The sequence below is a fragment of the Bison bison genome, unplaced genomic scaffold, assembly GCF_000754665.1.
Source record: "Bison bison bison isolate TAMUID 2011002044 unplaced genomic scaffold, Bison_UMD1.0 scf7180017864215, whole genome shotgun sequence".
Lineage (NCBI taxonomy): Eukaryota > Metazoa > Chordata > Mammalia > Artiodactyla > Bovidae > Bison > Bison bison.
In genome coordinates, this window is record NW_011494787.1 from 6632888 (window position 1) to 6646818 (window position 13931).

The 13931-nt window shown below is 42.6% G+C and overlaps 1 protein-coding gene across 1 annotated transcript in view; it reads right to left on the reverse strand.

Moving 5' to 3' along the window:
• LSAMP (limbic system-associated membrane protein) overlaps positions 1-13931 on the reverse strand; it is a 713821-nt gene that overhangs the window by 47713 nt on the left and 652177 nt on the right. The window contains exon 4 of the mRNA XM_010845361.1: positions 867-1001. Coding sequence (XP_010843663.1) covers positions 867-1001 — 135 coding nt within the window. The remainder of the gene's footprint in view (positions 1-866; positions 1002-13931) is intronic.

Sequence of the window (13931 nt, forward strand, 5' to 3'; positions counted from 1 at the left end):
TGTGGAGTATGTACTTGTGTGTGTGTATGTGTTAAACACACAGGAGAGAAGAACTGTCAGGACACACTTTTGTCCCTGTCACTAGCCACAGTTATGTGATGTGGAACTTGAATGACATGGAAAGTCATTCCTCGCTGAACAGGGTAAACGAATTCTCTTTATTCCTTTGCTGGGTGACACACATCATGTGGATCTGCCCCTGCCTCCCCCTCTTCTCTTTTGAACTACATCTAAGGATCCTTTCATCTGAGGAGTTCAAAGTATGCCCACTTACCTATGCATCTTACTGAAATCTTCCTTTCTAATCTGCCCAACTTGGGGACAAATACATAACCAATATTAACCTATCAGGTATCCCTAGTCGCCGTCAGGGACACATGGTATCTGACCACGGTGGCTTAAGTTTGTTCCCAAGGCCAATTAGCTCAATGGCCGAGGATAAAATATGATCTTGAATTATTCTCTTCTGACAAACAATCCCTTAAGATGGAAATTCCAGCTAAAACAGATACGAATTGTTGTTTTTTCCAAAGTGGTATGACCTTGGTCTTCCCAAAGACCAGAAGAGTAATTGCCTGAACTGCTAGTGCTGTCTGATCATGTTTTCTTAATTCTATAGTCTGAGTCAAAGACAGAGTGTATTGTTGAATGCATTATGGGTTATATTTAGAATTGGTACAGTTGATTTATCAAATTCAAAGGCCAAGTCCTGCCCTTGGATATGTCCAATGTACAAATGTGCATCCCTGACCAGAGGAGCATCTGCTTGGAATGCAATGTTCTCTTGCTAACAGGATCTGTAGAGCTCTCGGGATGTGGAGGCGGGCCCTGGGCACATGGCCTCTGCCAGCTCCTGCCATACTCACAGTTCACAGTGACCTTGACTTGTTTGACATCCGCTGAGGAGACCTCATTGGCAGCTTTGCACTCGTATTTGCCTGACTGCTCCCTGGTGATGCCGAGGATCTCCAGATATTCTTCTTCTCCTTCAAATTCTCTTCCTGAAAAACAGAGGTTTGCATGATTTTTTTAAGTTTAAAATATGCAGCAGATCACCTTCTTCTTTTTCTTTTTAGAAGCAACAAATCCACATGGCTTTTCAATAATTTGATAGTGTTCTTTGTCTGAGGTCAGGCTCTATGGATGCAGACTCCAAGACAAAAAGTCATGTGAAAATGATAAAGGAGACAGTGTTCTCAGGAAAAACTGGTAGGGGAGTGGGAAAATGGGATCTGGGAGAGAAAGGAGCCAAGCCAGGGAGCAGTGCCAAGTCTTGTTTCACAGCGGGCAGCCTGGCTCAGTCCCCCAGGGAGCTCTGGGCACAGCATGGAGCCCAGTTCCAAGTTGTCCCCATCAAGAGTCAAGAAACTGGAATGTTTATACATCACACTCATCAGTCACTGGTTAAAGGCTTAGAGCAAAGTGGGAGTTGTGGGGAGGGGCGTGCCAGTCGTAAAGGGCTCAGAGAGGCAGCCCCGAAGGGCTGAATCATCCATTAGACCACATTGCAAATCACACTTTCCACTAAAGTTGTTATTAGGACAAGCTGCTTCCTTTTGAGAAGCTGTCACTCTTCTCTCCCAGCTTATGTGGAATTCTATTCACAAAGGTCATGTCCGAAACCCTGTGTTGTAGTTATGGCTTCCTTCTTCAGTACCAAACTACATCATCCATGAGACTTTCAGGGCATGGACCAGATCCATGAGAATGTGATGCTAATGGCTCATTTTGTCACATGGTGGGGTGGGGAGGGCTAGGGAGCTAAATATCATTGGCCTAATTCATTGGAACCAGGGGTCTGGAGGCCCATTTTGGAAAGCTGCACAAAGCTGGATGTGTCCATTTTTATAAAGAAATCTCAAGATAGGCAGGTTTGTTGATTAAATGACTTTCTGTCTGCAGGTGCAGGGGTGAGACATGGAGGGGGAAGAAGAGAAAAAGGGGAGAAAGAAGGTGAAGAGGAATGGGGATTGAGTAGGGAAGAGTTTGGCCAGAAAGTCCTACAGACTGCAGCTAAATTCAACTTCCGTCGCCCTCAAGTTACCAATGCCTCTGCTGTTGCGTTAGAACAGAGTAGCTGGGAGGGTCCTAGAGGACACAGTCCTGCCACCGCTTCTGGTCCTTCTACACTAAACGGTACCAAATAATAGCTCTGTTCAGATACTACATGCTGCTTTCCTTTTCAGGAAATTCTCTGAAGGCCAAATCAACATAACAGCCAGCCAGCAGAGAGACAAATTCACTGTCTAAATATGTCAGCTAACTCTGCTAACTAGGCTCCAAATAAAAGCTAGTGCCTCTTTGATAACATCCTTTAACACAGCTGTCAGGATTCTCTTAAGTTTCACGTCTTCTGTTAATTGTCACTATCACTAGTTTTGAGGAAACTTTGAAATCCCAGCAACAAAAAGGGAATAGTTATAATAATTTGGTTTGGAGTCCTACACATTATCAAGTACATGCTTCTACTGAAAATTTTACAGAATTAGTCTGTAAGTGCCTAGCTGCATATGGGCTACTCTGGTGGTTCAGTGGTAAAGTATCGCCTGCCACTTTAGGAGACATGAGTTCCATCCTTGGGTGGGAAGATCCCCTGGAGAACGATATGGCAACCCACGCCGATATTCTTGCCTGAGAAATCCCATGGACAGGGGAGGTTGGCAGGCTACAGTCCATGGGGTCGAAAAGAGTCACACACAACTTAGTGGCTAAATGACAACACGTAGCTGCATATTACAGTATGCATATGAACAAGGTCCATTCCAAGAGCACGTTCCTAAGGCCAATTTGTCCATAAGTTCAACAGAGTTAGCCTAGGTACCCAACTAACATAATCAGCTATATAGTAATGTAATATAATGTGTTTATAATACTTTTCACACAAATAATACATAAAAACAAACAGAAATAAAGAAAAACTTTTAATCTTATAGAACAGTATCTTGAAAAGTATAGTACTACAGTACAACAGCTGGCATACATCTGTGTACAGGCAAGAAGAGTTACTAACTGGAGGAGGAAGAGAAGATGGGAGATAGGAGTTAAGAGTCATCAGCAATAGGAGATGAAGGGCAAGCTGCAATTTCACTCATGCCTTACGTGACCGGACATGCGAGGGCACATTCGCATCTTTGAAAGTTTGCAACTTGAAGGTTTGTATATAGGGGACTTACTGCATTTATAAAACGCTATTTTTTTCTTCCTTTTGTTTTCACTTTTTTCTTTCTCCATACTCATGCAAGTAGTCAGATCTGACTTCTCGTGCCACAGAAGTTGAATGCGGTAAGAAAGAAAACAGAAATCTTGGAAAGGGTAACAGTCTACTTTACTGGATTAGCTGGGAAGAATTTGGGCTTGAAGGAGACAAAAAGATCTTTCCAGCATCCTTGCAACCATGAACTTAGAGTCATGCCAACTAAGTGATGCTAAGAATCTTCAAGCTAAATATAAATACTCTGAAGACAAATGGCAACACTGACAACCGCAGACTAAAATAGGACAAAGCTCATTAAAAATCTGAAGTGCAAAAGTGGGATTTACAGTAAAGACAGCATTATTGATTTTGAGAATAATGGTGGATTATAATGAAAAAAGAATTGAAGATGAGTTCAGAATAGTTTGGGATTTCTGCCCTGCTCTGCTTCCACATCCATCAACTTTATTCCTAGGTACAGAGTTGTTAGTATAAGAAAGAGAAAAGGACTAGAGTTTTCTTATAAATGGCCAACAACCCTGAATTCTTTTCCCATTCCATAAAATAACTAGAAATGCTGAGCAATGAATCCCTATCTTGCATTTTTCTTTCAAGTAGTCATGTATGGATGTGGGAGTTGGACTATAAAGAAAGCTGAGCACTGAAGAATTGATGCTTTTGAACTGTGGTGTTGGAGAAGACTCTTGACTGCAAGGAGATCGAACTAGTCCACCCGAAAGGAAATCAGTCCTGAATGTTCATTGGAAGGAGTGATGCTGAAGCTGAATCTCCAATACTTTGGCCACCTGATGCGAAGAACTGACTCATTTGAAAAGACCCTGATGCTAGGAAAGATTGAAGGTGGGAGGAGAAGGGGATGAGAGAGGATGAGATAGTTGAATGGCATCACCAACTCAAAGGACATGAGTTTGAGTAAACTCCGGGGGTTGGTGATGGACAGGGAGGCCTGGTGTGCCGCATTCCATGGGGTCACAAAGAGTCAGACATGACTGAGCAACTGAACTGATCTTGCATTTTGAATTTCTGAAAGGTATAGACCAGTTCCAGGCATGAGAAAGATGATTTTTAGCGACAACCAAGGCCCTGTCCATTTGGGAAGATGGCACCTGTGAGAGTAAACACTGCGATGAATTAGAAAAAATAAAGTAACATTTATTGGGTTTGGCATCTGGGATTCTCACATGAATACTAATGTAGGTATTCATCATCTCATTTTTTCCTGATAGTGTATTAGTCACTGAGTTGTGTCTGACTCTTTGCAACTCCATGGACTGTAGCCTGCCAAGCTCCTCTGTCCATAGAATTCTCCAGGCAAGAATACTGGAGTGCGTTGCCATTTCCTTCTCCAGGGGATCTTCCCAACTCAGGGATTGAACTTACATCTCCCTCATTGCAGGCAGATTCTTTACCATTTGAGCTACCTGAGAAGCCATGATAAGCAGATAATAAATCAAATCTTCATGGGATGAATTTTCAATCTTGTGTTTAGGAAGAATTCACTCAATACTCCCTCAGGATAAAGGGGGAGTTTTCCTTTAAATGTCCTACCCATAAGGCAGAAAGGTCATTTTGCTTCTCCCATGCTAGCTCTCCTACGCTCTGAAGGCCACCTGTCTCTCCGGCACACAGTGTGCACAGCTGGTCCATCAGAGCAGGGGATTCTCAAGACGCTAACCAAATATAGTTTAAGAGAAACTAGACGGTCTTCCCTCATTCAACAATCTTGACAAAAATTTAAAATATTAAACAATATCTCTGGGCCCTTCTTGTCATTCTTCCTTTATCTCTTGGATCCTTCAGTGGGACCTCTTATCCTGCCACTTTTTGCTAGCCTATTTCTCTTGTACCCACAGGACACTATGCCTACAACACACAATCTCTCACTTGATCGTTTCTCATTAATCCACTGTGATTTGAGAGGAAATGGGCTTTTTTTCAATTGCTAGAAAGTCAAAGAACCAGACTATAAATTCCTTGGAGACTGTGTCTTGCAATATCCCCATGCACAGCACGGGGTCTAACACAGACTGCTGCTGCTGCTAAGTCGCTTCAGTCATGTCCGACTCTGTGTGACCCCATAGATGGCAGCCCACCAGGCTCCACCGTCCCTGGGATTCTCCAGGCAAGAACACTGGAGTGGGTTGCCATTTCCTTCTCTGATGCATGAAAGTGAAAAGTGAAAGTGAAGTCGTTCAGTCGTGTCTGACTCCTAGCGACACCATGGACTGCATGCAGCCTACCAGGCTCCTCCGTCCATGGGGTTTGCCAGGCAAGAGTACTGGAGTGGGGTGCCATTGCCTTCTCCGGAACACAGACTAGTTACTCAATAAACATTTGTTAAGTTAGCTTAACTGATTGAGAAAACAACAGCAGAAACTAGGGTCAGATTCAACACATCATCTCGCTTACAGGAACCAACTACTGGAAGGTAATTTCCATACCTTCTGTTCTTTCTGTGACAGAAGCTGATGTGTACATTCACTCCCTTTTAATGATGCTAACAAAGAACAATTTCACTGGGGAAGGATGGGTGTGCTGAGTATTCTGCTGTTGAAATGCTGGATGGGGCATCTCTGGCAGTGTCCTAAGGATGTATGTGCTGTGGGTATTTATTATTTCAGGAGAAAGTACAAGGCCCCAGGTGGAAATGGGCACAATGCCATTTTTTTCATCTGACCAACTGCAGTTTCTTGTTTCAAGGCATGGACTACAACACATTTATCTTAAGTCGCAGAATTTTAAAATGCACTCAGATCTTGTTCCCCTCCCTTGGCCCCCATGTGTCTACCCCTCAGGGCACCTGTTTTCCCATTCTTTCAGTTTCAGCAGACTAGCTGCTCTCAACCCAGGGGTCCTGTCACCATCTCCCTCTACTCTCTCAAAGGAAGACTCCTGGACCAGAGTCTGCCACTCTACCTGTTGGTAAATTCTCTGGTGGAATATGGGCCCTTCTCATATTAGCCATAGTGTGGCTAATATGGGCCCTTCTCTTGTTCCTATCATTTCAGCCCTTGTATAAATGTTTACTTGAAATGCAAATTTCAGTATTTTGGTATTTTAAACATCTCAACCTATTTCCACAAGCTTGCTCACGTCGCTGAGTGTTATATTTATTCTGGGATCTGGCGTTTAGTTTAAATCTCCCTTTGCTTGCTATGCTTTTGTGTCTCCTGGCAATATTCAGCTACCAGGCTAAATAACTTCTCGTCCTCCTCAGTGAATGTACCTTTCAAAGTCTTCACATAATTAGCATATTGCCCCTTAGCCACTGTTTACTCAAGTTGTACATATTAGTTCTTTTAATATTTCTTCATAAGTCAGAGAGAAGGGCCTCGAGCTGATGGCAGGAGGAAAATGTTCTCTTCTGTGTTCCCTGATGTAGAGGCAAATCAGTCAGGAATAACACCAATTAAAGTATACCAGGTGCTACCTTCTGAGTACAGTACTTTCAGAGGATCATGCTTTGGTGAAATCTGTAGAGTTCACATCCAAGATATTGATTTATTTAGATTTCCAAGGTCAACCAGGCATTTGGAAGCAAGCAGCCATTTGAAATTAAACACATGGCCTTGGTGTTTCTCTATCTCCCCTTCTTTCCTTCTTCCCTCTCTCCTCTACCTCCCTCCCCTTCAATATGCATACATACAAAGGGCTATGTATTTACATATAACCATTTAACTTTTAGGAAAAGCATGCAAATTCACTAACACCCAAATATTTGCTCACTAAACATAGCAAGCCTATTGAAAATTCTCCATGGTATGACATCCAATACCCTATTTAAATTAAAAAAAAAGATTGCTACCCTAATAATCATTGTATCTATCTTTCTTTTACCTTTATCTGAGATACAGGAAATAAAATTTAGGAAACTTGTTAAATTTGAGTGTTTTATGACTTTAAAGTAAAATTCCAAGGATTCTCACGTGTTAGGAAATGGATGAAGCATTTTCCCCCACTATTCTGAGTTATATGTATCACGTCTCTGTAGATCATTCTTTTACAGAAGGGAAGATGGGTTTTAAATGGGGTTGCCATTCCCATTATTAACCTAAATTGGAATATTTTCTAAGTAAGTGACTGTAAACCCATTGGCTGTAAATACAAACACATGTACATAGATTAATGAAAGGCAAAGAGGTAGCACTTGTCTTTCAGGTATATATGTCTGTATGTATGTGGGTGTTTGTGTGAGTCTGTGGTCAGAAAGGGGGGAGTGAGGAGGGTTAGCAAAATCCAGCTATGAACTTCTACCTCTAAAAAGAAAAGAAAAAAAGGATCACGAATCAATGATGCCATTTGAAGTTTCCTGTGGTAACTTCAAATGCTGTAACAAGTTTCTGTTCTTACAGTACATTTCAGGTTTTCATTTTTTTTTATCCTAAGGACATACCTGTTCCTGTTTTTGCTTCTTCCTTTTTTTTATGCACATTACTTTCTGTACAGACATGCTAAAAAAAAAAAAGAAAGAAAGGAAGAGAGAAACACAAGAAATCTAGGAAAAAAAATGCTTGTGATGGGGTTCTGTTTATATTTCCAGCCATGTCTCTAGATCCTTTGAAGTTTTTGTTTCTCTGCTTCACATTCTACCTGAGAGATCGTTCAGTATTTGACAACATTTCTGTCCAAAGGTGGAAACAGCTTCTCATTCCCACTTTTCATCACCCATCAAGGGAGGGGTGAAGAGTAGTAACCGATCCATGATTGAAAGAAGGGAGGGTAGGCGGCAGACACAGCTGCCAGAGCAGCAATCATAAGAGAATAAGGAGACACAGGGAAAAACAACGTATTGAAGGGAATAGGGGGTGGGGGGTGGGGGCGTGGAGGGGATGGAGAGAACGGATACAATGAGGATGATTATAAGGAATAGTTAGAAGAATAGAAATGAAAGAATAGAGAATTCTCCAGAGACAGAGGCATCTGACTGTTAAGATATTTGTACCTACATAGAAGGGAAGGGGTTGGTTATTCTGCTGTAGAAATGCTCCCTCTTTGAATAGTGAGACACAACAGGGTGTGGATTATGCAAATTGGCCCCATGCCTTCTGTGGCCCCAAAGGGTGTAGTTAGTACCCAGAAATCAGAGGCAAGCACAATGCCTGGAAAGATTCACAACCGGCTTTGACTCTATGAATGAGCATAGGGCAAATGAAGAAGTACACCCTGGCGTTATATTTCCTGGCATCCAGAGAGATCCAATTCATTACGGTTTGGGTTTTTGCTTTCATATACAAAAAATCAGCTAGCTGACATAGTTTGAGCTCAGCATCCAACCAGAAGCTGCCTTCCACACATCCTTCTCAGGGCCATGCCATTTTGTTATTGTGCTCATACTTAACCATTCCCTCCTACTTGGTGTCAGTTTACAGAAACCATTCAGCCCTTCTAAATGCTAGGCTTGGAATCAAGATCCTCTATGTTTAGTCCTCTGATGGGGAATTGTATTGGTGACAGCTAATCTTCCGCTGTAGGGACCATGTCTGGCTTTGCTCATCATTGTCCCCCTAGTGAACAGCACAATGCGGGATGCTGGAGTGCTCAAGAAATATTGCAGAGGGACTGTGGAAGGAGCTACCACTTGATAAACACACGTAAGATACTTTGCTAAGTGACTCAGACATTATCATATTTAATTCATAGTGATGGCTTAGAGGATAAAGAAGCTGCCTGCAATGCAAGAAACCTAGGTTCCATCCCTGGGTTGGAAAGATACCCTGGAGAAGAGAATGGCAACACACTCCAGTATTCTTGTCTGGAGAATTCCATGGACAGAGGAGCCTGGTGGGCTACAGCCCATGGGGTTGCAAAGAGTCAGACACGACTGAGCGACTTTCACACTCACACCATTAAGATGAGGAATCCAGGTTTAGAGTGTACCTTTAAGGAAATTTCTGGAGTTTGTAATGATATTAAGGAAGAACGTAGGTTTGAACCAGGTCTGTGGACATTTGGAGACCGTTTTCCTATCTAGGCATGACTATTTTTATCAGTAAAGATTCTCGTTAGCTCAATTCTTAGCTCTCAGAATCTGCTCTAGTTCTGTCTTCTGAATATAAATATGAGGTTGAGAATGGGACACTTGGGGAATTTCCAAAACCGTGGAGCTCAGTTATAGATAAAGAAAATAAAAAGACAGTCTTCAGTTTTTTCAGTTTCTCTACGTACTTACTCATCAAGAGAATCAAATAAAGCAATCAATGAGAAAAAAGCTGGTATTTAAAAGTTTATACGTCCTCATTTACAGAGGTCCTTCCAAAAGCAGTATAAAGCCACTGCTGTACACAAACGCCAACAGACAGCAAAGGAGCTGCAGGACAGTGTGAAAGCGACAGTGAAGTCGCTCAGTCGTGTGCGACTCTTTGCGACCCCATGCTCTGGAGCCTACCACGCTTCTCCATCCATGGGATTTTCCAGGCAAGAATACTGGAGTGGGTTGCCATTTCCTTCTGTAGAATGCACTTATATGAGTAAAGATTTACTGGGAGAAGTGAGTTTTCAGGAAGTTGAAAAACACAAGTGGAGAGAATCAGAGCCAGCGAATTGTAAAAGGGTGTGGCAATCTGGTTATCCTGCCTGAAATAGAGTTCTCCACACAGGAGAAATGAGCAGCGTGATATGACAGCAATACATAGGCTGCGGTGTGAGGGGTGGTGTGAAGACTCTGGACTTGCCATGTTCAGTATCTCTGCACCTCAATGAAGGCACCGTGGAGCCTTCTGGCTCCCATCAGGCATTGAGTAAGATGACATTTCAAAATTTGATTTATTTTAAGCTTTCTTTTTTCCACTTTTCCTTCCTTTCTTTCTTGAGAAAACAGGGTATGTAAGTGGGGAACGTCATGGAAATTTTACCTGTCTGAAGTCCTTTGTATAACAACACTGCTTACTCTCGGTGCCAATTTCTGGGTGTGCTGAGTACCAAAATGTACAGTAATAAGCTGCCCTGTGAACTGCTGTGAAAGTGGAGATGTTTCTTCAAGGTTGTCAAACAGCCATCATCAACCCTGACAAACTGACAGTGGTTCAACACTGCGGAGGATGCTGAGGCAGAGTCTAGACTCAGTGGGAAAAAGTGCAGATGTCTGTGAGGGCAGGAGAAGGGAATGCATCACCCACCCTTGGAGCCTCACCTGCCCTGGGGTCTCCTGTGGTCCACTTGAGTTTTCTACTGTGTGAAGAAATATATTCTAAATACAGCATGTTTTCATAGATTGAAAGCTAGTGACTTCCTCGATTTGAAGGCAGTTGGTATCATTCAGGTAAGTAGGAAAGAATGCATATTTGGGGATGAAAATAATGAGCTCCATTCTTGACAAGGTTGGTATCAGGTTGGACTATCCTGGGGATTGCATTTCACAGGCATTCAGAAATATATAGAACTGCTCAGAAACTAGGGCTAAATGTGATTAAACATGTAATATATATACTGGTAGTAATTCAAGCCTTGGTAGTAGGGACTATAGTACATTTGTATGATGTAGCATTATGTCATAAAGCAAGGAATCACTGTCTTACTTCTTTTTTATTATTCTGGGATGAGGGGAAGAAGAGGCAAAGAGGTAAAACTGGAAAAAAAAAAAAAAAACCAAACACTTAGAAGACTCCTTTGGAATAAAATAGACATAAAACTTTCTACAGGTGTTGATTGTTTTCTAGACTATTTCCTAAGAAGCGGGGAGGCAGAGATTAGAGCGGCTGGTCAGAGGCAGCAACAACCAAGATCCTCCCACCATTGTCATCAGAACTGCAGGGGTCTTCCATGACCTGTCATTAGTGACTCTGCCAAGGCTGAGGATTAAATATCAAGAGAGATGAGAGCAGTGGCTGCTGCTTTTAAGAGTCACATAAATCAATTGGCATTTTGTAAGTGAATGTGTTAAACTCAGCAGGGCAACTGCACTGTGGAAGGATTACTGGGCATAATTTTGTGGCTGCTGAGAAGTCTTTGAAAGGTAATTAAAACAAAGGAGGCCTTGGCCACATCTGGTCCTTGGTCCTGTCATCCCAGGCCCTGATGTTGCAGTGACATTACTGGAGCTCAACCCCAAACTCTCAGTCTCCCTTCTTAATCTAGCCTCACTGCTAAATGAGCCCTTCTAACCACTATAGGAAAGTATTCTTGCTTAGAGTCAATAAGCAAGTAATGAAGAGGAAAGTAGTGGGTAGGGATGAGGGGAGGCCAGGAAAGAAAATGGTTTAATAGACTCACAGACAATAGAGAACAGATTTGTGGTTGCCAAGTGGGAGGGAGAGTAGGGGGAGGATAGACTGTTTGGAGCAAGCAGATACAAACTATTATAAATGGAACGGATAAACAAGGTCCTACTGTATAGCACAGGGAACTATATCCAATATCCTGTGCTAAATCACAGTGGAAAAGAACGTAAAAAAGGATGGATGTCTGTATAACTTAATCACTTCGCTGAACAGCAGAAATTAACACAACATGCTAAATCAAGCATATTTCAATTTAAAAAATAAATAATTGAAAACCCAGTGAATAAGAAGAAAGTTTTATAAAAGTGAAAGAAAATAGTTTAAGCAGGTAAGAAGTCTGGCAATTTGCCTCTTGCCTTTAGGCCGAAGTGAATGAATGAGCAATTACCCCATCAACTTTCAGTTTGTGTTGCCGCCCTCTGTGGACCAATGCCCCTCAGTCTTGGGGTTTTTCAGCCTCTGTGAGGCAGATGGATTGTAGTGGAAGTGAGGGTCTTGGCTGCAGAGTTGGGGCTACACTGGAAAGGTGGAGTGGGAGGGACAAGGAGACAGCTCATGCCTACTCTGGACAGCAGTCGCCCTCCCAGGGTGGGCCCAGGAGAGGCTATGAGGCCAGCGGGCCAGCACTTAATAAGAAAACAGCAGCGATTTGTCTCCACCGCTATTTATGTTTCAAGTGCATGACAGGCTGTCGGTGCAAGTGAGGGTCGCTAAATTTACTGCCTTTCAGATTACGGCCACAGTCTCTGACTTGACAAGTCACTTCATTTAAAAAGCACTGTGTGAGGATGTTTCCTCCACTTCTTTTTAAATAAAAACAAAGGGAGAGGAAAAGGCCACCACAGAGGTTTAAATGATTGAAATGAAGGAAGCCCCCAAGACTGCCTTCGCCTGATGGAAGGGCGCTGCCTTCACACACTCCACTGTAATTAAAGTGGCAAGTGAGGGAAAGGGGTGGCCCCGAAGTTCTTGGTTTGACTGATTTGTGGACTGGATGATATTTTTATGCAGCTGGGGTAGGGGTGTGTGTGTGTTATAAAATGAATTTTCATACCTTAAACATTCAAGTGGAGATTCCTTTTAAACAGCTGGATATTGTTGTTTAAACAGCTGGATATTGTTGTTTAAACAGCTGTTGTTGTTTAGTCGCTAAGTTGTGTCTGACTCTTGTGATCCCATGGACTATTAGCCTACCAGGCTCCTCTGTCCATGGTATTCTTCTCCAGGCAAGAATACGGGAGTGGGTTGCCAGGCCCTTCTCCACGGGATCTTCCCAACCCAGGGATTAAACCTGTGTCTCATGCTTTGGCAGGCCGATTCTCTACCACTGAGCCACTAGGGAAGTCCAAATAATTGGATATAGGTGAAGAATAAAACTACTTATTTTTTAATACTTCACTTTTATATCTGTTCATTTATTTTCTGAGCTCTTTATAAACAGAAGAAGATAACTACAGCCCCCAAAAAGGAATTTATCATCAGTGGGGTAAACGGGATAGAGTTAGGGTGACTCCCAATGCTGAATAGGAGTAACAATTCAAAATATAAAGTTTTGGCATAATAAGACCTAAATACTTAAAAATACATATGCTAGTGGATTTTGATCTGAACAGTGAAGCATGGTTTCTGAGTACAGTTACAAACAGTCATTTGACAAATATCTATTGCTACCACGTAAGGCCAATATTTAAACCAGAATTACAAGAATTAGAGGAAGTAGAAGAAATATATTATTCCTAACTCTATGGAACTCACACACTTATCAAGAATCAGATCAGATCAGATCAGTCACTCAGTCGTGTCTGACTCTTTGTGACCCCATGAATCGCAGCACGCCAGGCCTCCCTGTACATCACCAACTCCCGGAGTTCAGTGAGACTCACGTCCATCGAGTCAGTGATGCCATCCAGCCATCTCATCCTCTGCCGTCCCCTTCTCCTCCTGCCCCCAATCCCTCCCAGCATCAGAGTCTTTTCCAATGAGTCAAGGATAGATACAATTAAATACCCCTGGAAGGCCCTGATTTTATTTCATATGAGTGGTGGTGGTTTAGTCACTAAGTCCTGTCCTACTCTTGAGACCACATGGACCCCTGCCAGGCTCCTCTGTCCATGGGATTCTCCAGGTAAGAATACTGGTGTGGGTTGCCATTTCTTTCTCCAGGAGATCTTGATCCAGGAATTGAACCTTCATCAATAAAGTTAATACATAAATATTAAGACTAAAAATGTATTTAAAATACATATGACATAAAACGGGCTTCCCTTGTAGCTCAGTCGGTAAATAATCTGCCTGCAATGCAGGAGACCTGGGTTTCATCCCTGGGTCAGGAAGATCCCCTAGAGAAGCAAATGGCAACCCACTCCAGTATTCTTGCCTGGTGTAACTCCATGGACAGAGGGGCCTGGCAGCTTATGGCCCATGGGCTTGCAAGAGTCAGACATGACTGAGGGACTAGGCACACATGACATAAAGTAGTGGCTTCCATTGGGGCTAGGGGG